The 24,695-nt window shown below is 44.0% G+C and overlaps 3 protein-coding genes and 1 non-coding gene across 9 annotated transcripts; all 4 read left to right on the forward strand.

Annotated features, from left to right (window-relative positions):
• Positions 1-290: 290 nt before the first annotated feature.
• Positions 291-362, forward strand: trnag-ucc (transfer RNA glycine (anticodon UCC)). The gene has a single exon. It is a non-coding gene; the product is annotated as a tRNA-Gly (tRNA).
• Positions 363-5,627: 5,265 nt separating this feature from the next.
• On the forward strand, positions 5,628-7,553 carry dmac2 (distal membrane arm assembly component 2). The gene is made up of 6 exons (XM_029001689.1): positions 5,628-5,646; positions 6,158-6,336; positions 6,447-6,527; positions 6,602-6,741; positions 6,891-7,053; positions 7,139-7,553. Exons 1-6 carry the CDS (start codon positions 5,629-5,631, stop codon positions 7,329-7,331), a joined length of 774 nt encoding a protein of 257 aa, XP_028857522.1. The 5' UTR covers position 5,628; the 3' UTR covers positions 7,332-7,553.
• A 163-nt stretch (positions 7,554-7,716) lies between these two features.
• Positions 7,717-13,116, forward strand: sirt2 (sirtuin 2 (silent mating type information regulation 2, homolog) 2 (S. cerevisiae)). Of its 4 annotated transcripts, none has more exons than XM_029001687.1 (18): positions 7,717-7,802; positions 8,150-8,197; positions 8,394-8,532; positions 8,655-8,698; positions 9,262-9,313; positions 9,415-9,525; positions 9,624-9,665; positions 9,779-9,885; positions 9,972-10,028; positions 10,113-10,181; positions 10,254-10,383; positions 10,483-10,542; positions 10,620-10,675; positions 10,771-10,847; positions 11,820-11,871; positions 12,046-12,113; positions 12,222-12,288; positions 12,409-13,116. In XM_029001687.1, coding segments are annotated over exons 5-18 (1,023 nt in total). In that variant the 5' UTR covers positions 7,717-7,802; positions 8,150-8,197; positions 8,394-8,532; positions 8,655-8,698; positions 9,262-9,312; the 3' UTR covers positions 12,535-13,116. The 4 variants fall into 4 exon arrangements, with proteins under 4 accessions (XP_028857520.1, XP_028857519.1, XP_028857521.1 ...); XM_029001686.1 differs by having other exon boundaries at positions 8,394-8,514; XM_029001688.1 differs by lacking the exons at positions 8,394-8,532; positions 8,655-8,698 and having other exon boundaries at positions 7,734-7,802.
• A 546-nt stretch (positions 13,117-13,662) lies between these two features.
• On the forward strand, positions 13,663-22,980 carry rinl (Ras and Rab interactor-like). 3 transcript variants are annotated; one of them, XM_029000896.1, is made up of 12 exons: positions 13,663-13,800; positions 14,126-14,270; positions 14,904-15,066; positions 16,515-16,617; positions 18,912-18,984; positions 19,092-19,180; positions 19,271-19,353; positions 19,422-19,653; positions 20,013-20,600; positions 20,690-21,007; positions 21,891-22,022; positions 22,172-22,980. In XM_029000896.1, the coding sequence occupies exons 2-12, from the start codon at positions 14,209-14,211 to the stop codon at positions 22,687-22,689; spliced, it is 2,361 nt and encodes a 786-aa protein (XP_028856729.1). In that variant the 5' UTR covers positions 13,663-13,800; positions 14,126-14,208; the 3' UTR covers positions 22,690-22,980. The 3 variants fall into 3 exon arrangements, with proteins under 3 accessions (XP_028856729.1, XP_028856731.1, XP_028856732.1); XM_029000898.1 differs by lacking the exons at positions 13,663-13,800; positions 14,126-14,270 and having other exon boundaries at positions 15,022-15,066; positions 16,515-16,915; XM_029000899.1 differs by lacking the exons at positions 13,663-13,800; positions 14,126-14,270; positions 14,904-15,066 and adding an exon at positions 16,857-16,915 and having other exon boundaries at positions 16,565-16,617.
• Positions 22,981-24,695: the final 1,715 nt, after the last annotated feature.

Genomic DNA, 24,695 nt, shown 5'->3' on the forward strand with positions numbered 1-24,695 from the left:
AACGAGGCTAAATATGGCTTACAAAATAAAAACTTTTTTTTTTTTTTTGTTGATGAAAACAAGACGAGAGGTAATTTCCTCTCGTTTAAGCAGGTTATTATTTTTATCCAGTGTGTGTGTTTCATGTGTCTCCCATCCGCAATGGAGTCACTTTCGCAATATGCATTTGCGGCATTACATCGTTTCTGGGAAACTTGCGGTGGGTCAGCAGATAGCTAGGAGAAAATCACCAAGCAACCTTTGAACACACTTTCTTTAAAATGCAGCAGAAAAGAAAACAGAATGTTGGTGCGTTGGTGGTATAGTGGTGAGCATAGCTGCCTTCCAAGCAGTTGACCCGGGTTCGATTCCCGGCCAACGCAGTACATCTTTGGGGCAGTGGTGGCCTAGCGGTTAAAGAAGGTTGCCGGCCCCATAATCAGAAGGTTGCCGGTTCGAATCCCGATCCGCCAAGGTGCCACTGAGGTGCCACTAAGCAAAGCACCGTCCCCACACACTGCTCCCCGGGCGCCTGTCATGGCTGCCCACTGCTCACTCAGGGTGATGGGTTAAATGCAGAGGACAAATTTCACTGTGTGCATCGTGTGCTGTGCTGCTGTGTATCACACGTGACAATCACTTCACTTTATTATTATATTATTATTTTATTTACCATGGGGAGAAATGCACTGGACTGGATGTAGAGTATTCTTGAGTGTATAATAAGGTAACAATAATTTAATAACAAGGTAACTTTGTTTTAATTAAGAAAAGCGTTTGGCTGCTGCGAGTTCATGGATCATCCATTTGTGCTAGACTTGGCCCCATACAGTTTAAGATCTTACATCGTTCATATTACACTAAGCTGCGGTTATCACAAATCTATGAGGGCGTCAGTCCATTGTGTGACCGATGTCAGCAGTCCCCTGCCAATATTATTCATGTGCTCTGGCTTTGCCCTTCTTTACACCAGTACCGGACTGAGATATTTGACATGTTGTCAGAATTTGTGGGGAAAAGAGTAGAGCCCAACCCAATGCTTGGGGCATTGTTTGGGGTTTTCTCCTCACCTCCTTCATTGTCTGCTCATCAAAGGGACGTGCTGGCCTTTTCTACCTGACTGGCGAGAAGATTAATTAGGACAAACTGGAAATCCTCTAAACCTCCCAGCCAAATTCACTGGATTCTTTATTTCGTTAAATTGGAAAGGATAAGACTTTCACTTAGGGGTTTTCTTAAGACATTTAAAAAAAAAAGATTTGGGGTCCTTTTCTTGATCTGGTAAAGATGAAGAATTTCCCTGGGTCCTGGGTGATACAGTTGTATAGGTTGATTGTGGGGGCTGTCTGTAGTATCTGTATGTATATGAATGCATAGTTATTTTTCTGTTCCTTTTGTTTGGTTTTGTTTTATTTGGGGTCTAGATTGGGGATTATTTGAGCTGTTTTCTTTTGTAACCTCTTGAGAATATTGTTCTTGTTCATGCTCTAATTCCAATAAACAAAGTTTAAAAATGCCAGCTTGATGCAAGGACTAGACTAAAAGTACAATTAAGACAAGCTGACTATGGGGAACCCTTCTGAATTCAAAACCAAATTCAAAAGCATGTGAGTTTTTTAACTCGACATTCAACACCATTTAATCTCAGCTGGTGTGACCCTGTTCCATTAGTTTGAAATCAACTCACAGCTCCAGTTGCGTGGATCATTGTCCTTCAGCATGCAATCAGCGACCTTAATTGCTCATACGGGAAAAAAAGTCCATTAATGCTGGTCCCCAGATTGCCCGGAAATCAGCTCAGACACTGCGTAAACGAGCCCAAAGCACAGCGGTCTGTCACGGCCTTGGGCTTGGTCAGCGAGGACACGGCAGCATATTGAGGGGGTCTGTCGCACTTCACACTTCATTGGCAGGAATGTGAACTTGAGTATGAAATAATGGGTGCTTTTCCGCACTCGGTGGCCATTGGTTCCTAAAATTAACATCCTTGGCCAGCAACCTGGTAACTGAACGCAAGTGGAAATTAGCCACTATAATGTTATGTAACATTCATTGTTGTGCCTACCATAAAACTCTCCAAAAGGGAACATTTTTGCAAATGAAGAGGACAGAGGACAATAGCGACTCATCATTTTAGATCTCACACATTCTCTGGGGTTGAAATAACTGAGATATTAAAAGCTAAATAATTAATCTGGATCAAATTCACCCCCAAAAAACCAATGACTGTAATCGAACGATCCAAAGAGGATTATGGTAGACTCTTTTTCAACCGAAATGTATCAAGTGACTGACTGGAGTCGGTTCTCATTCTTATCTTCACACACAACAAGGCTGCGGCATTATCTACGGGGCTAAATCTCCACACCACATTTTCCCGCACCAGCTCTGCGCTGGCTGGGGGACGACATCAATCTGTCAGGCAGTGATTTAAGAGTTTACAAAAGCCCGCCAGAACCCCGCGGAACACACACTTCATCGGCCGGCCGCGGTGCCATTGTGCCCCAGAACGTGACAAGAGCCTCCGAGGCATGTTCTCCTTTCACTCCACTCCGCGGGAAAAGACGCCATTACATCGAAGCCATGGCAGCTCGGGCGAGATAAACGCTCTGCAGAATCTGCGCCGCTTCTCTCTGCAGCACATCAAATGGGGCAGAGTGGGAACTGACAAACAAATACGAGAAAACGAATTATTTTTAGAGCTGACCGCATGCTGCCAAGTACGGGCATTGTGCTTATGAAGAGCACCAATATGCAAATGCCTGTTTTTGACCCTGTGAAATCAACGTGGACCCTCTGCCCTTTCAGACACCTGTTTGCTGTGTGTTTGCATACAGATAAGGTAATGCATACATATTCATGCACACCCATGAGAACGAAATGCCACATGCCCCACTGTCCCGGCATTTATGAATTATTAAACCATTGGAGACTTGATATGCAACTAAAAAGAGCCTCTCCACCGTATATGAATGCATCTATGAATCACGCTTCCCATTCATGCTTCAGAACATTAGATTATCTTCAAATTGACCAAGTTTAATAGCCTACTAACATGTGACTGAATTAATGATGAAATGACGTAATGAAGGCAATCATATTTCAATGATTTAATGACTAGAGTGTGATTCAAATTCAACACACTTTATTCGCAATTAAATGCGCACAGGGCGGTTGAACCAGGACACAGAGACATGCAAGTGTTTACAGTGTAAAAATACGGCACAAAACTGCAATCAGGTAGATGATAAATAGGTAGATAAATATGTAAAGCGGAGGACGTAAAAAAAAAATTAAATCACTTGATGGTTTATGCTAAAGGTTTAAGAACATTAAGTCATTAATTCTGTAAAGACTATTGCACTAATGAGGCAGGTCCTCTATCCCTCCTTGAAAACAAATCTCCTTACAGAATTCTTTCTCATGTAGAGGTCGGACTTTCTTGAAGCTCTACTGCTTTGGCTTTTTTACCCAACAACAAATTCTAAACATTCCTAAATAGAATTTTGCTTCATTATATTTTATCGATTTGCAGTAACAACCGCTTGAAGCCTCTAGAGGTGGTGCAGTACGGTGACTTTTATAGACACTTTTTATCTTCCTAACAACGTCCCTTAACGGTGATTAAACGCCCGTGACATGCAGTCTCCCATGGCTTATTGCTTTATTACAACCTCTCTACTCCTCACGACCCTCTGGTAATTGACTCCTTAATACCCCGATGACCAATGGAGTGTTCCAAGAAGAGAGATAATCTTAAAGGGCAAGGTTTATTTTCATCAAATTCTGTTCCACAAAAGAGGCCTGAGGGCACTTATACAGCAAACATATACTTTTGGTTGTGCTGTCTCTCAGGGCATGGTCCTATCATGTGAAACATGCATATCATATCAATATGTGTATGAACATTACAGACTGTGTACATAAGTCTTTATGACAAATTAGAATGAATTGAGTTGCATTTATTACTGTCACGTCCATGCGGGCATGACGAGGCGGGTGCACGGAGAGGTGGACGAAGAGCGACGAGAAGACGAGGAATGAAGGACGCTTTCACCTGACATCACGAAATAGGGGTTTAATGGTGAATCACAGGACAGGGGAGACATCAGTGACGTTGACACTGGTGAACACAACATTACACAGGACAACAGTGAAACTGTCCTTTACGGACCGGATCGTGACAATTACGCTGTTGTTAATAATCCGAAAATATAGATGTAGATGAAAAAATATAGATATAGTTGCAGAATGTGGCCTAGTTTTAGACAACAGGGAGATACAGGCACAGTTTTGTGTTGATTCCAATGTCAGTGCCCACAATTATGGAATTATGGAGACCCTGTCCTGGACCCATATTGGAAATGTAGAGTGCATCACTTTTTCCACATTTTGTTATGTTACAGCCTTATTCCAAAACAGATTTTAAAAGATCCTCAGAATTCTACACACAACACGCCATAATGACAATGTGAAAAAAGTTTACTTGAGGTTTTGGCAAATTTATTAAAAAAAAAATAAATTGTTGATGCACCTTTGACAGAAATTACAGGCTGAAGGGTTTTTGAATATAATGCCACAAGCTTGGCACACCTATCCTTGGCCAGTTTGGCCGATTCCTTTTTACAGTACCTCTCAAGCTCCATCAGGCTGGATTGGAAGCAGCCATTTTAAGAAATCTGCATAGAATTTCAAACAGATTCATGTTTGGGCCACACAGGCACAGGAGTTGTCCTGAAGCAACTCCTTTGGAGTGTTGGCTGTGTGTCTAGGGTCATTGTCCTGCTTAAAGATTAACCATCACCTCAGTTTAAGTTCAAAAGCTCTGTGGTGTTGCCATTCACTGTATGGCTGGTCCTGGCCTGGTGATAAGTGGTGCCTGGTTTTCTTCCAAATGTGATGCCTGGCATTCACACCGAAGAGTCTGATCAGACCAGAGAGTCAAATCAGGAAAAAAAATCTGGAACAATCCTGTCTCAGAGGTCTGCAGACAAATCCTTTGACTTCATGCTTGTTTTGTGCTCTGACATGAACTGTGAACTGTGGGACCTTATATAGACCTTATAGTGCCTTTCCAAATCAGGTACAAACCACAATTTTTCCTTAGCTGGACTCCAGGTAAGCTGCAGAAACATCTCAATGATGATCAGGGGAAACCGGAGGTACTTGAGCTCAAGTTTGAGCTTTATGGAAAAGGCTGTGAATGCTTATGAACATGAGCATTTTTTATAAATTTATAACCTCAAGTATTTTTTTCATGTTGTCATTATGGTGTGCTGTATGAAGAGTTCTGAAGAAAACAGTTAATTAAATCCAAAGGAGAAATGCTGACGTTCGTGTGAAAGTTGAACCACTATTTAAAATAATCCTCCATGCAAGAAAGACATCCGTTCCTGTCGCGTACAGCCATGGCTCAAAAGAGAGACCAAAGCGCCATCTGGTGACGTATTGAGCGCACCGATCTTGTTCGTTGGAACATATAAATGTATGACATTCGCGGGGTTTTACATTACATAAAAAGTATGCACATTCTCTTATAACTGTGCTATTAAAGAAACATGTCTATCACTCGTAGAGTTTATTACGTATCGCGATTTTTCATGGGACCTTTTGTCCCTTTAGACGACCCGTACAATCTTATAAAAAAACATGGCGGCCCCCTGCATGGTGAGCGCATCCTTCAGTAAAATCTTTCTTATGAATAAACACCTAACGGTATAAGAACGCACGTTGTGTCGTGCACGTTATTTAATGAAATAGCATAGGTTGTACATCGGGTTTTTTCTAAGGTTATTATTTGTCCATTATTCAGCACTGTGCCAGTTGCTTGTCTGTATTTGAAAGGAGAATCTTGGTTAATTTTACACAAGAGTAATCTGGCCCAGTAAAGTGTGTCTTGTGTGTCTTATTCTGTAGTGAGACGCATGCAGCTGAAATAATGGGTGCAGGATTTTCAACCAGCAGGCTGTCAGTGTGTTTAGGAATCAGTAACATGTAGAGACTATATGCTGTGTTTGCTGTTGAGTTGGCTGCTAGGAGGAGCCTCCAAAGGAAAGCCCCCGAAAGTATCGTCCTCCAAACACCACGAAAGTTCATTCAATTCACTATATTTTATCTGCCACACACACATTAGAGAAATGAACCTGTTTTTCACTGTTCCTTTGCCGCACCCTGCTAGACAACGTGGCGATGCTGTCGTGGGACGTCTCAGCTGGTTGCCAGGCGATGCTGGAGCTCCACTCGATTGCCTCTGTCCAGCAGGGTGGTGTTCTGGTTGAGTCAGCGGTATTACGATGTGGAGCAGCTGATCGGCTGGACCTCCTCGTTCAGGAACAAAGTTGTCCGTCGTAAAAATTTGTGAGTGTACTTAGTACGAATGACTGTAAATTAAAAATTATGATTATGAAATACAAAAAAAGAGGTTCTATTACATGCCCATTTATTTTCTGTTTTTAATTCTGTTTCAGCTTCTATGGTTATACACAGCAGCACTATGGCTCCAATATAGCCTCTGCCTACTATATTCTGAGTCTGAAAGGCAGTTTCAGGTATTTGATCCTTATTTTATGATGGATTTCTGCTGCTCTGCCATGTATAGCTTGAACCTTTTTTTTTGTCTTAGGTTTGCCGGTCAGACCGACTGGTTTAGGCCGAATGGCCGAGGGAGATTCAGCTATGACTTCATGAATTACCCTGACACTTTAATTGAAGAGGTGGACATGAGTGGCACTGCAATCAACTGCGAGGGTCTGGACAACTTGGGTACTGAGCTCAAATTTTCAAACATTGCATTCATGTAAATAATTGTTCTATTTTTTTGTGCAGAATGTATGCATATACAATGGTAATATTTGTAATGAATATTCATGATCCTTTCTGTCTTGCACCCCCTCTCCCTCTGCTCTCTACAGTGAAGCAGAATAAACTGCGCTGTCTCACACTGAGGGGCTGCCCTGAAGTGGACAACTGGTTTCTGTCCCGTCTGCATGTGTTTGAGGACTCTCTGGAAGAGCTGGACATCTCCCACTGCCCAAGTGTCTCTGTGGGAGGACTGGCTGCATTACAGAACCTCAGGTACAATCAGGTTAACACGCAGGCTCAGCATATTCAACAACATCTGTTCAGATTTATTAGTATTGCATATTTCCACTTGTTTCAGGAAACTGCGCGCATTGAACGTATCGTCTCTCCCCCGTCTGGAAAGCCCCGGCCTGGTTCAGATTCTGCTGGAGGAGATGCTGCCACGTTGCCACATCATTGGGTCCGAGTACCAGCAGGGCCTGATTCCCCCACCTGCACAGGCAGACACGCATGCCGAGCAGAGCAGTGAGCAACAGCGGTCGCAGAAATAGTGATTTCTTGCAACAAGGGTCACATCTGTGATTGATCCTCAGTTGGTTTTTGCCCTATCCATGGATGTTGAGCTGAATGTGTAGCTTCTTTCAAAAAAAAACTTTTCCTTCAAACTGTCTAAATGAATTGTAAAGTATTTGAATATCAAAAGCTGAAAACATTTTCAGTTGTGGATATGTAACACTGATTTAGCATGTACAATAAACACTAATAGGTCTGTATGCTTTCTGAAGAGTTTTTTCTCCATGTGACAGTGTGTATAAGATGCACCCCACTGATAAAAGTGAGTGAGATGGATGGCCGAAGTGAGATGGATAGACCTGCCTTTAGAGGTCTATCCAAATCTTATTTGTAGAAAGGTGTTAATCCTCAAATCCTATTAGGTGAAAGGACTACAGCTACAGTCTTTGTTAGATGCTCAAACGTATAGAAATATCAATCGCGCTGATGAAGGAGGGTTCCTGAGATAGGTAACGACTTAATTTCTCTTAATCTAATAAAATTTGTGTCAGGCCTGTGCTGTTTTTTTCTGTTTCTAATTGGTGGTATTAGTCTACTGGGTAACACACTCGCCTATGAACCAGAACATCCAGGTTCAAACCCCACTTACTACCATTATGTCCCTGAGCAAGACACTTAACCCTGAGTGTCTCCATGGGGGGACTGTCCCTATAACTATTGATTGTAAGTCGCTCTGGATAAGGGCATCTGATAAATGCTGTAAATGTAATTGTTAGTTGTTGATTTCAGTGAGCAACCACTATTTGCATGAATGCAAAATACAGGTCTGTGAAATTGAGGATATTCTTGAATTTAGAAATCATCTATAAAGACACATCAGGTGGCGACGAGTTGGGGAGAGGAGGTAAGGGACACATCTTTTTAACTTTGTCAAAGCAACGTGCCTCGGAAATCTCGATGGGGAAGGATAACAGGATAGGACAAAACTGCACCATTTCGGTGGTGCCGTGCGCTTGTTTTCGTTCGTTTTTGACATGCGAATTGTTGAATTCGTTTGCGAACGTTGTTTCCTACCCGGACGCTTTTGGCGGCGGGAACAGCGCTGCTCTGGCGCAGCGTCGGAGGCGAAACAGCGACGCACAACAACAAATGAGCAGAAGTTGAGATTCTAATAGTCTCTGTTGAGGAGCAGACGACGCGAATAAATGTCCGACGCACAAGGTAATTCTCATATATCATGTAAGTCAAACGGACTCGGGCGGTTTGAATGACAAATTGCTAATGCTAACAAACAGAGATAGTTTTGCTGCGGGACAAATGGTCGCAAATTCAGCCCTTACGCGTATTTATTCTCGTTTTAGAAGAAGCCGAGCGACAGCACCAGGACAATTCCCCCGAAGCCGAGGTCAGGAGGAGCACCGGGCCTGTCACGCCTGATCCCGGTTTACGCGGCGCTGTATACGACGGAGTGTTCGGTTATGTCACCACTGTCACTTGGAGAGGGGACAGCTTTCTAGAATTTTTTGTTTTGCTGTTGTGTGATTATTTCTGGCCATAGATATAAACACGATTGCTGACGCCCAGACTATAATTCTAGTTTTATAAACACAGCCTAAGGGGGGAGGAGCCTGTGGGCATGATTGACAGCTCTCGTACTACCTAGTTCCTCTTTCTGGACGATAAAAATCACTCCTGTCAATACTCCGCACGCCTCCGCTTCCCAGTGGTGGGCGTGGTCACGCTTGTGAACGTCACAGGCGTGGCCACGCCCACCACAAACACCAACGTGCAGATTAGCAGCACTTTAATTCAAGCGTTCTGACCGGCAACTGGTGAAGAAGAGATTCACATGCTGATTCACATCTTATTCAGTGCCTCCTAAATATCCCCCCAAATCCCATGTTATAACATCACTTCATGTTGATTAATGTCTTAAAGTTATAGATTTATGAGTTCTGTTGTTAATAGGAGCAGTCCAGCGACAGCAGTGACGAGCTAGAGGCATCCGGAGACCCAGAGAGTAACATTCACAAATCCATATTATTTCATTCATATTCGATTACAGTTCAGTGTGGTGCAAGTTCTTCAGCGTCTTTGTTGGTTTTTGTTCTGTTTCTTCAGTGGACCTCTTGCGAAACCTCTTCTCCCGGACACTGGGCTTCAGCAGTGGCGAGAAGATATTGGATGAGTTAAGTCTGGAGGGAGTGGCCCAGTACATCAAGAGTGGCAAATGTGAGAAATAATTATCATAAAACTTACAGGCTTTTACACTTCATCAGACATCAATACAGCTTGTAATTAAATCATCTCCTAAATTTTTTGATTTACAGGCAAGAATATCATATGTATGGTTGGGGCCGGAATTTCGACATGTAAGGATTTGTCTTCTTGCAGAAACAGTGTTGGTAGTCTCTGATTCAGAATGTTTCAAAATGAATTTCAGTATTTCAGCAGTAACCCCACCTCCCGTTCCCTCTTCTTTTAGCCGCAGGAATTCCTGACTTCCGCTCCCCGGGTACAGGTCTTTACGCCAACCTGCAGAAGTACAACCTCCCTTACCCAGAAGCCATATTCCAGATAGACTACTTTAAGGTCTGCCCATAATAAGGCAGTTGTTGTGGATTCATAACCTTTAAGCCAATGATTAAAATACACCTGCCCCCCTCTTACCATTTCAGCAACACCCCGAGCCTTTCTTTGCCTTGGCTAGGGAACTTTACCCTGGCCAGTTTAAGGTACCATTTCTGTTCTTTTTTTTTTTTTGTCTTCTTCGGCTGGTTTTGCCTGAATTGATGACTGTGCTGTCTGTTTGCATGAAGCCCACAGTGTGTCACTACTTCATCCGGATGCTGAAGGACAAGGGGCTGCTCCGGCGCTGCTACTCACAGGTGAGGTGATCTACTCCCACCTGCCCCCCCACCACCAGTGACCACAATTCACTTGTCTTGTCTTCTGGTTAGAACATTGACACCCTGGAGCGAGTCGCAGGACTGGCAACAGAAGACCTGGTTGAAGCCCACGGGACCTTCTACACCTCACACTGTGTCCGTTTTCTCTGCCGGAAGGAGTACAACCTGGACTGGATGAAAGGTGGGTATTTCTGTAATTATAATACACCGATTAATTTGGGATGAATTACACCATCGCCGTTGTATTATATTGGTGTATGTTGATGTCTCTATCCCAAAGAGAAAATCTTCTCCGATGAGATCCCAAAGTGTGATAGTTGCAGCAGCCTGGTGAAGCCCGGTGAGTCGTCATATGCTGATGCACTGAGGATATTCTTGGTGGCATGAACTGAATCTTTGAACTTTTCCTCTTACCAGACATTGTTTTCTTTGGTGAGAATCTGCCAGCACGATTCTTCACTTCCATGAAAAAGGTGTTTATATGTATATGAACCCTCAATATATTTAAGAACAGAAACGGTCTCTTATTTAGTGATAGATGTGAACAAACACGTTGTGTATGTCTCAGGATTTCCCTCTGTGTGATCTCCTGATCATCATGGGCACCTCTCTGCAAGTCCAGCCCTTTGCCTCTCTTGTCAGCAGGTAAGGGACTAAAACGAAAAATAAATAAAAATAAAAAAAGCTGTACAAGGCTATGTTGCTCTAAAAGGTTGAAAATGTGACTTTGTGAGATCATTTAACATTAATACAAGTTCCCCTGGCCTGTCTATGGTCCTGCAGTGGCTAGAAATGGCGATATGTGTAAAGAGTGCTTTGGTCATTCCGCTTCACCGTTCAGAGAGCCGCAGCTCAAACGGTCTGATCAGGAATTTGTCCCCTTATGTTGTATTTTCCACCCAGAGAATTTCCCGCCGCTCCCCTAAAACATTATCTCCACCGACCGTCACTACTTCCGAATGTGTGAAGCATTGCAGTTGCTCGGTGATTGGATGTAAAAATGAGAACAAATGTAATTTTTTAGTTCTGTCACACGAGACTCTGAAGAAGGGTTCATAATTTTTTTTTCTGGGAAAAACGTCGACGCAACTTCCTGTCTTAGCCAAACATTGTGGTTTGTGAATGGTGTTGATGACGTAATTTCCACGAAGGCCCCCTCAACTTACACAGACCGCTCTCTTCCTTGTCCAGCCTCTCTCTTCCTCATTATCATTTAAAGCTACAGACACAGAAACAGCGCGTCCCGGGGAAATCTCATTGTGGGACTGGATCGAAGTGGCTGTAATTCTGCATCACGGCTGAATTTCAGAAAGAGACTTCAGATACTGTATTAGGAGACCACTAAGACCGATATAAAACAAATAAATATTCATAATAGGGCTAAATGACAGCTAATATTAGCTAATAAACTAATGTCTCAGTAACTGCTTGTTTTCACCACTAGATGGCGGTACTTTACTTCACAAGACATGAATTGTAATGTAAAATTTTACTTGAATGTAAAATTGAAACTTTCAGCATTACGTGATGGGGTTTTTATTATTTTTTTTTATGCCATGTATTAAACTGTTAACGTTTAATAGCTTCTGCATTTTGAAACATATTATGTCTGTACAGAGTCCCTAAGAGCACCCCACGACTTCTCATAAACATGGAGAAGACCGGTGAGGTGAGTAACGTGTGTTTCATACCAACAGCTCTTCTGTGAGGGGTGCGAGACACATCGGATTCAGGAAGTGTGATGCCTCTGCACTTCACCCCCAATGAAACACACTCTCTTCTCAGTGGCTTGCTGTTTCTTTTTTTCCACACTCTAAACATTTTGTGTGGGTTTGATCGATAGTCTGATTTTGTGGCTGGGCTGCTGGGCTTTGGCGGAGGGATGGACTTTGACTCTGATAAAGCCTACAGGTAAGACCACACCTGTTAGGCCATTGGTTTAATTTGATAATACTAAAAGCTGATTTCTAAGGGTTGTTATATACGTCTGATGTGACTGAAGCTGTACCGGTTAAACAGGGATGTGGCACAACTTGGAACCTGTGATGAAGGCTGTCTGGCTCTTGCTGATCTTTTGGGGTGGAAGGTAAGCACCCTAAATGTATTATTATTATTATAATTATTATTAGTCTACGTCCTGTAGTGATTTGGTTTAGATCTTCCAACTGCAGCTGTGTGAGCTGATGCTTTTTGATCCATCTTGTAGGAGGAGCTACAGGAGCTGGTGAAGACAGAGCACGATTTAATCGACAGCAAGGACAAGAAAGAGAAAGCTGAGGCAGACAAGACCGCTTCAGGGACAGAGGGTGGAAAGACTGACAAGACAGACTAGACCACTTGCCCATTTGGCCAATCTGAGACAGCTGCTTGTCTGACAACAGGACCATCAGTTCTCCCCCCATTTTAGCACTTTGGGTTTACTGCTGCTACAAAAACCCTGTCATCCCCTCGACCAGCAGCAGAAGTCACATGCAGGTTGTTCTCCATGCGTGCAGCCACAGACTCCTGACGTGGTTCTGAAGTGGTTCAGCTGTGTGTGTGTGTACACAGTTGTGGTTCAGACCTGCATTTTCATAGATATCCAGCACAGCTAACACAGAAAACAAAGCCTCAGTGAGAATGGCCACGGTTTACTCTTAATTTTGAACAGAGGGATGTTAATCATGGCATTTTTGTTTGTACAACTTATTACTTTATGATTAACTGTGATATTATTATTACACAATGTTTTTATTTTTATGAATGATCTGCCAGAATGCTTCCAGCATCCTTTTTTCCCCCATCTATCATGGTGACAGCTACTCTGGTCTGTAGCACCTAAAGGCCCTCTTTGCTGAAGATGCAGCTCTATATAATTCAGCATGGCTGAAACAATGACGAGAGAGGAGAAATAAAAAAAAAATTTCCATCTTAACAAGCAGTATTGTGTGTTTTTGTGTTGTATGAAGAATTGTGTGAAAACGGTATAATTTCAGTTGGCCATCTGAGTGGTCATTTTCTAAAATTACAGCAAAACTAGATAAATCACATTAACATATAAAATGTATTTATAAAAAGCTGGACAACACATCTACTTTAACATGATGAGTTGCTGATTAGAAAATCTCTTCCCAGGCTCGAGAACCATTACTGTGGATGTAACCCTCCTTTATTTTATATATATATAAGTTTTCTGTTTTCTCTTAAAATATACTGTATGCTTAAAATATACATTTTATTCAGCCTTTTAATTGTGTAGATGTTTTGCATGATTTGAAATAGTTCAGTGTGTGTGTGTGTTCAGGCCACTGGCCATTCTGCACGAACTGCAGTGTGCGGTAGTTGCTCCGTGTCGGTCGTTCGGCGCATGAGGTTTACCACCAGTGGGGGGGTGGAGGTTTGGAGGGGGGGCGAGTGAGAAGGACAGAGCGAGCTCATCTCTCGCGAGGATGCGCAAGTGGCAGCAGTGACGTCCGTCCACGTGGAGCTCAGAGACAGGACGGACCTGGGTGGAGGTCTGAGCTTCTTGAGCAACGGCCGCCGATTACCCAAAGAGAGCTGAGGAAAGCGCAGCCACCTCAGAGACTGTACTGAACTTCTGAGAAGACACCAGAGGAGGGTGAGATCATTTACATTTAAGTGTCTTGCTCAGGGACACGATGGTAGTAAGTGGGATTTGAACCTGGGTCTTCTGGTTCATAGGCGAGTGTGTTACCCACTAGGCTACTACCTCCCGAGAAATTCTCATTTCTCGCTCCTAATTAGGTCTATTCTTCTTTGGAACACTAAAAGTAATGTACTAAAAGCAAGTACAAGAGAACTAGTATAAGAACGCTACAAGGAAGGATGTGGGGGGGGGGCAGACGAAGTTATGAATTACACCATTTCCTGTGCTGTTTTTTTTTTTGCTCTCTCACATCGCATCTACCTCATTTCTCTGTCAGCTTTTCCCTCAGCCGTGGTTCAGAATGGCTATGAGCTAGTGTTGCTGGAGGCTGCAGCAGAACCCATCGCTGAGTCTCGGAAGATGAAAGGCCAGGATGAGGAGGAGGAGGAAGAAGAAGAAGCAGAAAAGGTGGAAGTCTCGAGGTGAGAATTGTCTGTGTCTGTGCTGCATTCATTCCATGGGCAGGCACTTCATTTGAGGCCCGACGATTATTTTAGGATTTGCATGTGCTAATTTGCTTCTAATAAAGCTTTACATTTATGCCCAGATTCATCTGCATGTAATTCTGCACAGAGACACACTCAGCATTTCCACTCTCCTTCCCTCTTACATTTACATTTACAGCATTTACCAGACGCCCTTATCCAGAGCGACTTACAATCAGTAGTTACAGGGACAGTCCCCCCCTGGAGACACTCAGGGTTAAGTGTCTTGCTCAGGGAAACGATGGTAGTAAGTGGGGTTTGAACCTGGGTCTTCTGGTTCATAGGCGAGTGTGTTACCCACTAGGCTACTATTACTACTACCAACTCTTATTCACTCGTGGGGAGAAACCTTGTTCACGTCTTTACTTTTAAAAGGGAACCTGTCTTTTACCATGCAGCTGTGTCTGGAAAAAAATCATATTTTGTTGAATCATCAAATAATATTTTAGTTTTTTCATATATTCAAAAGTTTTAGTGAAATAAGCACCCTTTTTATAAAATTAAAAAACATTCTGTCTTTTTTTTTATTATTAAAAAATAATCTCACCCAATCGCACTTGTCCTTCTCAGCGGTGTGAAGACCTCTGAGAAGATCTCCAATGGGGACTCTGGGGCTGTCCTGGGGCCCCTGGCCCTGCTGCAAAAACTGCAGGTGTGCCAAGACGCCTGGTGCCCTGGGGGTCCGTGGGACAGAGACGGAGCCCATGCCGCCCTGTGGGGTCGTCCGGCAGGCGTGAGTGTATAAATATTCTTAATAGTGTTAGTGCGATGGACAATGTTAACAAGTTCGGATACGAAAGATTGAATTATTATGGGCTGCATGGTTTATGATTATTGTTTAAATTCATTGTTGTTTGAAATCCGATGTATACATTAAATGTGATTTATAGTTAATTTTGAATGTAAGGATTTAACCATGTCTCACATGGACTGCAGGTGAGCAGAGGTCTTCCACGAGGCTCCGCTACACTAAAATAAAGGGTTAAGTTAGAGCGAAGCTGCAAGGACTTATCTCTTTTGAGGACAAGCGGCCAATGAGTTCTCACGGCTCAAGGTGCATGGCGCAAGTTACAAGAACGTCCACGCAATAAAGGCCGTTTCGAGAGCCGACCTGTGTCTGTGTTGTCGTGAAGAGAGCCACAAATAGAACTATTCCAGCCCATAACGTTTGGCATTCCGTCTTTCCTATGTGAACAGAGGCATATTCAAGTCACATTTTGAGGTTTGACGGGTTGACGGCTGCTAGTTAAAGCTACGTGTTACAAATTTGAAAGTATCTGGAAAATACTTACAGTCTCACCTTCTCTCACATCAGAATAAAACTCATAATGTTTGAATTAAATGCCATGATTTGGCCAGGGTCAGTTTTTACAACTCCACTCTCCTGTGTGCCACTTTGCTTTAGTTGACCGTTTGTGCCCCCTGTTTGCATGAGCCAAGAATAAAAAAAAAAATGTTGTGTGGCCCAGAGACAGAAGTTGAAGCCGCATCCATGAATGTGCAAATGTTCCGCGCCTGCTTCCCTTTTCTGTGCTTTGTTCACATCAGATTGCATGCATGCAGGTGATGGCAGACGTGTGCATGTGGTCAGGTGATAGCGATACATAAAAGATGAAAATGGCCTCAGCCACGGGCCAGGAAGAGAAAAAACGTGCACTTATCAGAAGGCTGGCCGAATTGCAAGAACCCGCCATGTGTCGTGAGGACATTAGTGGTGGTCTGTTGCTTCCTCTGGGCTGCCATGATGGTCACCAGTTTCGCGGAGATGCAGCTGATGTCAGAACATGTTATCGATTGTTTTCACACTTCTCTTTTTGGTCCGCTTCCTCTAGCCTGAAATGTGTATGTGTGTGAGTGCATGCATGCAAACTGCGACCTGACTGCACTGTCCTAACATAGCACATGTGGTAGCACATTACTAACCACAAGGCCCTTAAGGAGATTATTTTGAGCTTGTGTGCGTGTGTGTGTGTCTGTGTGTAGCAGGAGCCTAGATGAGGGTTTCTGTTTCACAGCCCAGTCAGTGTAGATTGAAAGAAAATCCAGGGTGACTCAGTGGCCCCACCATGTCTCCATGAGGGTCCTGCTCAGTCACCATTTCCACTGGGGTTTCATGGGTCTCTCTCTCGTGGGTTGACCTGCACCTCAGAATGGAATTTCTCTCTCTCTCTCTCTCTGCAGAGCTTCCTCGTGATTGGGGACTCTCGCCAGCGCCTCCTGTGTGTGTCTGTAGGGGGCACCAGGGAGTGGGCAAAGGACTTCTCAATTCACAACACTGGAAAAGGTGCAAACCAAGAGCACCATCTCAAGATCAGCAGGGCCACCACCTCACTGTTAAACACTTCGGGTTTGACATAAAGATAAATGAATCGCGTGATTTTTGCATGTCGGCTCATTGGTTAGGTGGAAGTTGCTGTGAGGATTTGTTCCATGTCTGTTGCTGTAAACAGTGAGCAGAAGTTGAACTGATCAACAAAAGCCTTTTCTTTCAGCATTTTATGCAAGATTTGTTTGTCATTTTAGAATGGAAAATGGAAAAGATGCTAAGTTCTAGACCTTCAATCATTCAAGTTCAAGTTCAAGTAAGCTTTATTGTCATATCAGCTACATGCATGAAATGAAATAACATTTCTCCAGGTACATTTAAAGAAACTTACATACTGGTACAAAGGATGCATGTTCAGTTGTCTGATCGCCTTTAGAAGAAGCTATTTCAGGGTCTGGCAGTGAGGGCCTGAATGTCTTGGTACCTTTTTGAATGTGACACAGCACAGCACACGGTGACACAACGAAATGTGTCCTCTGCTTTTAACCATGATGGGCAGCAATGACAGGCACTTGGGGAGCAGTGTGTGGGGACGGTGCTTTTCTCAGTGGCACCTCAGTGGATCGGAATTCGAACCTTCACCGCTAGGTCACCACTGCCCCTCTTTTCCAGGTGGCAAGAGGCTTGAGTCCTTCAAGCTGGTGCCTTTCCAAGGTCAAAGGTTATTTACCACCTGGAGATCTGGAGCGGGTAATCCATGCCTTTACCACCTCACGACTGGATTACTGCAATTCATTATACAATCATACTATGGTATTGGTCAGACCGGCTTGTCTGCTCAGTGGCGAGCGAAAGCGTGATCACGTTTCCCCGATTCCCGCCTCACTTCATTGGTTACCAGTGAATTTTATGATAGAATTTAAGACCTTGCTAATTGCTTTTAAAGCTCTTAACGGGTCAGCGCCTCAGTACCTCGGTGACCTTCTCCACATCCACAGTCCAGCAAGACAGCTTCAGTCATCTGATCAGCTGCTCTGGACCACCCCTCATGAAGATAGAGGCTTTGGGGTTGCAGCTCCCAAGCTGTGGAACAACCTTTCCTGGCATGATAGATCTGTTCCCACTTTTTTTTACTTTTAGTTTTTGTACTTTTATAGTTTTATGTCCAGTGGTTATGTTTTTATTATTTTATTTTGTAAATGTTTTATGCTGTCAACTGGTCGTTTAAAGGTGCTCTATAAATAAACTGAACTTGAACTTGAACTTGAACTTTCTGGATGCAGAACATATTCTGCTCACTGAAATGTTCATAGTAACAAACATTTTAAATGAACATTTGCATGCAACTGTATGTATTTGTCTGTTCCTTTTCACCTTGACTAGTTTACAAAGCAGCTGATCAGCTGGATGTGTTAGACTGCGAGCATGTTGAGCTTGATGTAATGTGTGCAATACACAATGCATCCGGAGAGTATTCACAGCACATCACTTTTTCCACATTTTTTTATGTTACACCCTTATTTTAAAAATGGATTAAATTATTTTTTTCAGAATACTACACAAAACACCCCATAATAAGTTTACTTGAGGTTTTTTCAAATTTAAATACAAAAAAAGAAAAAGCACATGTACATACGTATTCACTTATCCTTGAGTGGCCCAGCCAGAGACCAGACTTGAATCCGATTGATCATATCTGGAGAGATCTTGGCTGTGAACCGACGCTTATCATCTGATATGATGGAGCTTGAGAGGTGCTGTAAAGAGGAATGGGTGAAACTGGCTGAGGATCGTTGTGCCAAGCTTGTGGCATCATATTCAAAAAGACTTAAGTCTGTAATTGCTGCCAAAGGTGCATTGACAGTATTGAGCAAAGGCTGTGAATACTTGTGTACATATCTGTTTTTTCTTTTTTTTTTTTTTTTTTTTTTTTTTTTTTTTAATAAACTTACCAAAACATCAAGTAAACATTGTTCATGTTGTTGTTATGTGGTGTTGTGTGTAGAAGGAAACATATAAAAAAGCATTTTAAACCATTTTGGAATAAGGCTGTAACATAACAAGATGTGGAAAAAGCGATGCCCTCTGTTTTTTTTTTCTGAATGCACTGTTCATGTTTGTGTATATTCTGTCTATTATCACAGTGTTTGCCCTTTATGAACATGAATGCATTATTGGTAGTTTTTTTTATTTTTTTTGTAATTTAGACCACACATCTTTTTTTCTGTAATGCAAATCTATGCTTTTTATGCTTCTCCAGAGTCTCTGTATTAACCTTCCCTCTCTGTTCCATGCCCCGCCCCTTCTGTCAGTGGTACAGTTGGCCACATCTCATTTGAGTTTCCTAAGCCTTCCACAGTTGGTCGCTTTCTATTCCCTGAGCAGGTATGAGCTTTCACAGGTCAGATTTAGACAGTGAAATGGGAGGTGTGTGTTTTATGTATGTGTGTGCATCTGTGTGGGAGTAAATTAATTATTCTTGTTTCCACCAGAGATGTGCTGCCAGTCTGTCTGCTGATCCCAGCGTGGATTTCCAGGCTCACAGATCCTCCGGAGAGACAGCCAGTCCTCCTGGGCCCCAGTGAGTTTCTCCTGTTCCACCCAGATCGACACCCAGTCTACCTTCTCTCTGTTGAAACTGTGGGCATGTGTGTGTGTGTGTGTGTGTTAGAGTCCTGGTTGTGTCCACCCCCAGCTGATGTCATGTCCACTGGGACTTCATTGACACTTGGCAACGTTGTCTGTTCCATACAGGTGAGAGTCACACTGTGCATGTGTACGTATCTGTGTCTGTGTGTCATAACTTCTCTCTGATTTGACAGTTGACCACTTCTAGTGGAGCACTAGCCGTCCTCAACCCACTCTACTTCTTGGAGCACGGAGATGACTGGTTCACCCAGTCACAGTCCGGCCTCCCGGGCAGCCAGCGGAAGGAGAGAAGGCTAAGTGTGGCCAGAAAAAGGTTAGGGGCAGGGCTTCGGAAGGAAAGAGGAATCTCATTGGACGAGGCCTTGCAGAACCACTCTGTTCCTGAATGTGCGGATACTTCTTTAGGTCAGTGTCATTTCTGGCACTCTCAGGTAACTTGGCTGCAGGGTTTCCACGATTGTGATTTGAGCCACTCCTGAACACGACAATATGGGTCGGTTTGTGTAGAAATTCAATCACTTAAAGTCAAACTGAATAACCGTGTGAGTGAGTGGTTCTCAACTAAACTAAATGGTGTTCAAGGTGAAACTAAAACTTTTTACATGATCTGCAGTACCAGTAAAATCTGTCTTTGGAATGAACATAAACAGGATCAGCGTTACATATTAACAAGCATGGAGTAACTAAATTAATTTCCTGTCTGTGTGTGTGGGCGTGGCCACGTGCATGTTCTGATTGGGTATGTGGGTGTGTGTCTACTCCAGTCTCGTCTGAAGTCCCACCTCCCAGCTCCCCGTCTACATCCGAGAAGGTTGTGCTGAGACGGCCCAGCAGGTCCAGCCTTCCAGACCCGGTCTGGAGCTCCGGACTCCAGTCCCCATGCAGGGTGTCATGGATAGAGGACAGGATGTGGCTGTCCCCGCCCCCACCCCCCTCTCTCCTCCACCCCCCTTCACTGGAGCTGGATTCGCTGTCCATCAGCAGCGTAGAGGAGGAACCCGAGTCTCTGCCGAGCCCCACCCAAAGCCACGTGGCTCGTCGGCAGCTGGCCAACAAGGTGAAGAACCGTCTCTCCGCAGTGGGCAATGCCATTGGTGGGCTGATGTCACCACAGAAACGGCTGAACCATCGCGTGCAGGAGCTCAGCAGGTGTAAGGGCGGGGCTTTTGCCGAAGCTGTGAGGAGGTTTGTGGACCAGACTTTAAAGATTGCGGTGTCAACAGGCATGTCGTGTGCCGAGCTGCTCCAGGAAGTGCGCGCTTCTCTGACAGGCTTGCGGGACTCGCTACTGGATCACGCAGAGATCAGCAGCCTTGTGGACGTACTGGGGGACCTGAGCGACAGCGAACTTGGTGAGACAAGCCCCTCCCTTCTCTGTATTCCTGATCTCCCCTCAAAACTGCCGCTGACAATAAAAACATACCCTGGATCTGTGTTTCAGACGCCATGCTGGAGCTCTCTCTGCACAAGGTGGCTCTGAAACCGGTCAGCAGCCACCTGTACTCCTGCATCCGGGCCTCGCGCCTGCAGGACATGAGCCTCCAGCGGCTCCAGACCAACCAGCAAACGCTGAAGGGGCGGAGCGTGGAGGCCCTGGAGGGCACGGCGGGGGCCGGCGTGCCGGACGCCGTTACCATGGAGAGGATCCAGCAGCGCTGGGTGTCCATGCACCAGGCCTACTCCCCCAGCACCAAGGTCCAGGTTCTGCTGAAGGTCTGCAAGAGTATCTACCACAGCATGAACAGCAATGCTAAACCCGGTGAGACGAGAGTTCCATCTAGTGTTGTTTTCATCAACGAATGTTTTGGCCAAATATCTTTGTCACAAAAATAACACCAAATGCTGGTCATGTGACAATAACTATTATGAAATAGGCTAGGCTACTACCACCCACATATATATATATCAAGTTATATTGTTGATGAATAATGACAAGACCAAATGTTTTTACTATGCTAAAATGTCTTAATTTTTGTTCACAAAAACAAGATGAGAAGTTATTTGTTTTGTTTAATCATGTTATTAATATGCAGAATTTCTGTTTCACATGTCTCCCGTCCAGTCACACAGTCGGAGTCACTTCCTTAATACGCATTCTAGGCATTAATTAGATTTCAGGATACTTGTGGCGGGGTAGCAGATGGCTGGGAGAAAATGGCAAAGTGATCTTTGCTTGAACTTTTTGTACAGTAAGGCAGAAAAGAAAACAGAATGTGTGTCAAAATACATGGAACAGTTCAGCGCCCTCTTCTGTGTCTGGAATGGATGTAGAGGATTCTTGAGTCTAGAAGGGAACAATACAAAATTGTAAAAAGTTTAAAAAAAAAAAAAAAAAAAAAAATTCTACTAGATGTGCTATACTGACTAGGTTAAATTGAATTGCAATACTTAAAAAAAAAAAAAAAAAATAATAAAAAAAAAAAGACTAAGATACAATAAAACCAGACTAAAATAGTCATGAATAATTCAGACTAAAATAAGACTGAATAAGTTGACTGAAACTTGACTAGACTAAAATGAATAAAAACTAAAAACTGATGCAAAGACTAGACTAGAACTAAAATTAAGACAGGCCACCAAAAACAACTGTAGCTCCATTTGTGAAAATTTAAGAAGTAAACAGATATTCGTCCTCCAAACAGGTGTGGTGTTCGGGGCCGATGACTTCCTGCCCTGTCTGACGTGGGTGTTGCTGCACAGTGACGTTACGACGTTGCAGACGGACACTGACTACATGATGGAGCTGCTGGACCCAGTGCAGCTTCAGGGAGAAGGTGAGACCCCACACACACACACACACACACACACACACAGGATAAAATTATCAACATATGGTACAGAAGATCAGCACGGTGTCCTGGACACTCGTAATTTGCCTGTTGGTGACAGAAGACAACCGTCTCTCTCTCTCTCCCCTTCTCAGGTGGGTACTACCTGACGTCTCTGTATGCCGCGCTCTTCTACATCAGCAGTTTCCGGCCCCTCGCCCCTCTTGCTGCTCGCCAGCTCAGCGCAGAAGCTCAGCAGTCCCTCAACCAATGGCATCGCAGGCGCACCCTCCACTGTAACCAATCGCGACAGAGGCACAACCGCCAGACCATCCGGAGACACGTTCGAAGAGGGGACAACACAAAAGAGGCAACCGAAACAAGTGATAATCAAGTGAAGCCCTCTGGTGGAGGTGAGGGGTCACTTCAGGCCATGAACAAAGACCAGGACTCCAGGAAGACAGAAGAAGCACCAGAGAGCCTCGTCAGCAGAGACCCCCACTTTCAATGCCAAGACCACAGAAGCACATTGTCCACAGTCAGCGAGAGCATACCCGTCCAGCACGTCCACGACCCTCTCCGGAACCAGGTGGACCGGGACACACAACCAGCCGGCAGCACTGATGCTGATGGGGATTCTTCTGGACTCCACAGCACCGGTATGGTGAGCTGAGACAGTTCAGAAAGGAATAAGGACCCTCAGAAACTGAAAGGAGAGCACGTTGTCTGCAGTGGTAACCAATCATGTTCCTGTCATGTTCCTGACCCCAATCATGTTCCTGTCATGTTCCTGACCCCAAGCTGGAACCGTTAGGGCCGAAACTTCATGCAAGCATCAACACCACCCGTCTGCCGTACACACACACACCCGGCATGCATCTCCAGACGATCTTTCTCACACAGTGAGGGAATTTTGCCTGTTCTGTACATATAATTTAATAAATCTTGACATTTTTATCCCAAAGTGGTGGTCATTTAGTTTACATTCACATTTACAGCATTTATCAGACGTCCTTATCCAGTGTCACGACTACGGACTTACGGCGGAAGGAAGCGCAGAGGTGTGACATTCTGGGAAGGGTTTTTTTATTATTAAACAAACAATAAACACAAATAAACAATGGCGTGGTGGCCAAAACGGGAAATAAAGGGGAATAAACTTAAACAAACCCGCAGGCGTGTGGCGATTGCCAGAACTCAAAATACACGAGAAACATACACAGGTCAAGTTCGTGCAGCGAGTCCACGAAAATGCAGTCCTTCCCGAAGGGGCGGACATCTGCGGTTTTTAAGCGCTGTCAGGATTGGATACAGGTGGTAAGCACCGCTGCAGTCAATCCTGACATCCAGAGCGACTTACAATCGGTAGTTACAGGGACAGTCCCCCCCCGGAGACACTTAGGGTTACGTGTCTTCCTCAGGGACACAATGGTAATAAGTGGGATTTGAACCTGGGTGTTCTGGTTCAAATGTGAGTGTGTTACTACCACCCTTGTTAGTTTAGTTCCCAGGCATAGTGTCAAAAACAGTAGCTAGACACTCGGTGGCGCTATTGAGTCTCTTTTTGGGTTCTGGTGCAGATGAGCATTAATGCGAGAGGAGAAATCCAGTTCCTGATCCCTTGAGGAGAAATCCAGTTCCTGATGAAAATGTATTTTAAGAAATAAATATATATTTTAGGCCTTAGATCCAGTTAGGGCTATATGCTAATATCTGATAATATGCTAATATCATACTACATGTCCCAGCTAGTAAATAGGGAGCAGATTCCACCAGTCCAAGTCAAATTTAATGCGTTCAAACAAAGGAACAAAGTTCATTTTATCCATTATACATTTTATTCAAATCAGATAGCCAGTTGGGGACCATGTAGAAACTTTTGACTTGAAGGCCCAATCACATTTGCCCAAATGGAACATCTGGAGCCCAGCCCATGCCAATAAGAAAGCAGCATTTTAAAAACAGCAATTCACTTTGAAGCAGTTCCTTCGCCCTCGAAATGGCCCCTGTTAAAAAAAATATATATATATATATATATACATCAGCTTTTTAAAACCTTCTTCTGTTATTATGCGCGAGTGCCATATGCAAGTCCAGAAATCTGTTTACATGCAAGTCCAGAAATCATATCGCTCGCAATCATTACAGAACAGATCCAGCCAATATGCTCCTGTGGTGGATGCCTTTGTTTTAAAGCCGCGTTGCCGATGGCTGCATAATGAACGCTGGAACTAATGAAGGTTCCTGGGCTAATCGTGATAAATAGGCACGAGGAGCCAGAGAAATGAACCACCACCACTTTCAGTCCAATTACCCAGCACATTACTCCTCACGCGGCCTGCTCCACCACACACACAATACAGGCCAGTTTGGAGAAATACGTGCCCCGTACGTTGGCTTTTCCGCGATGAATGGACATCCAGTGTCGCAGGGAACGTTTCTGGATCGGCCCGTGCACTGTTACTGCCCCGCACCTTCCAGTTACGGTAAGATCCGTATATGTTCGCTGCCTCTGCATTCTGACAGGTGTGTAATTAGATGATTAATGGCCGTATGGAGGCAACCCCCCTCCCATCACGTACAAAATGCAGAGGTGGACTCAGACCAGAACCTGCTGTAATGCTGTGGGGTGAGAAAATTAAACCTAATTTAACTCTCTTCTCTAAATGCTAAAGAATT

Source organism: Denticeps clupeoides, chromosome 13 (assembly GCF_900700375.1).
Source record: "Denticeps clupeoides chromosome 13, fDenClu1.1, whole genome shotgun sequence".
In the NCBI taxonomy this organism is placed as follows: domain Eukaryota; kingdom Metazoa; phylum Chordata; class Actinopteri; order Clupeiformes; family Denticipitidae; genus Denticeps; species Denticeps clupeoides.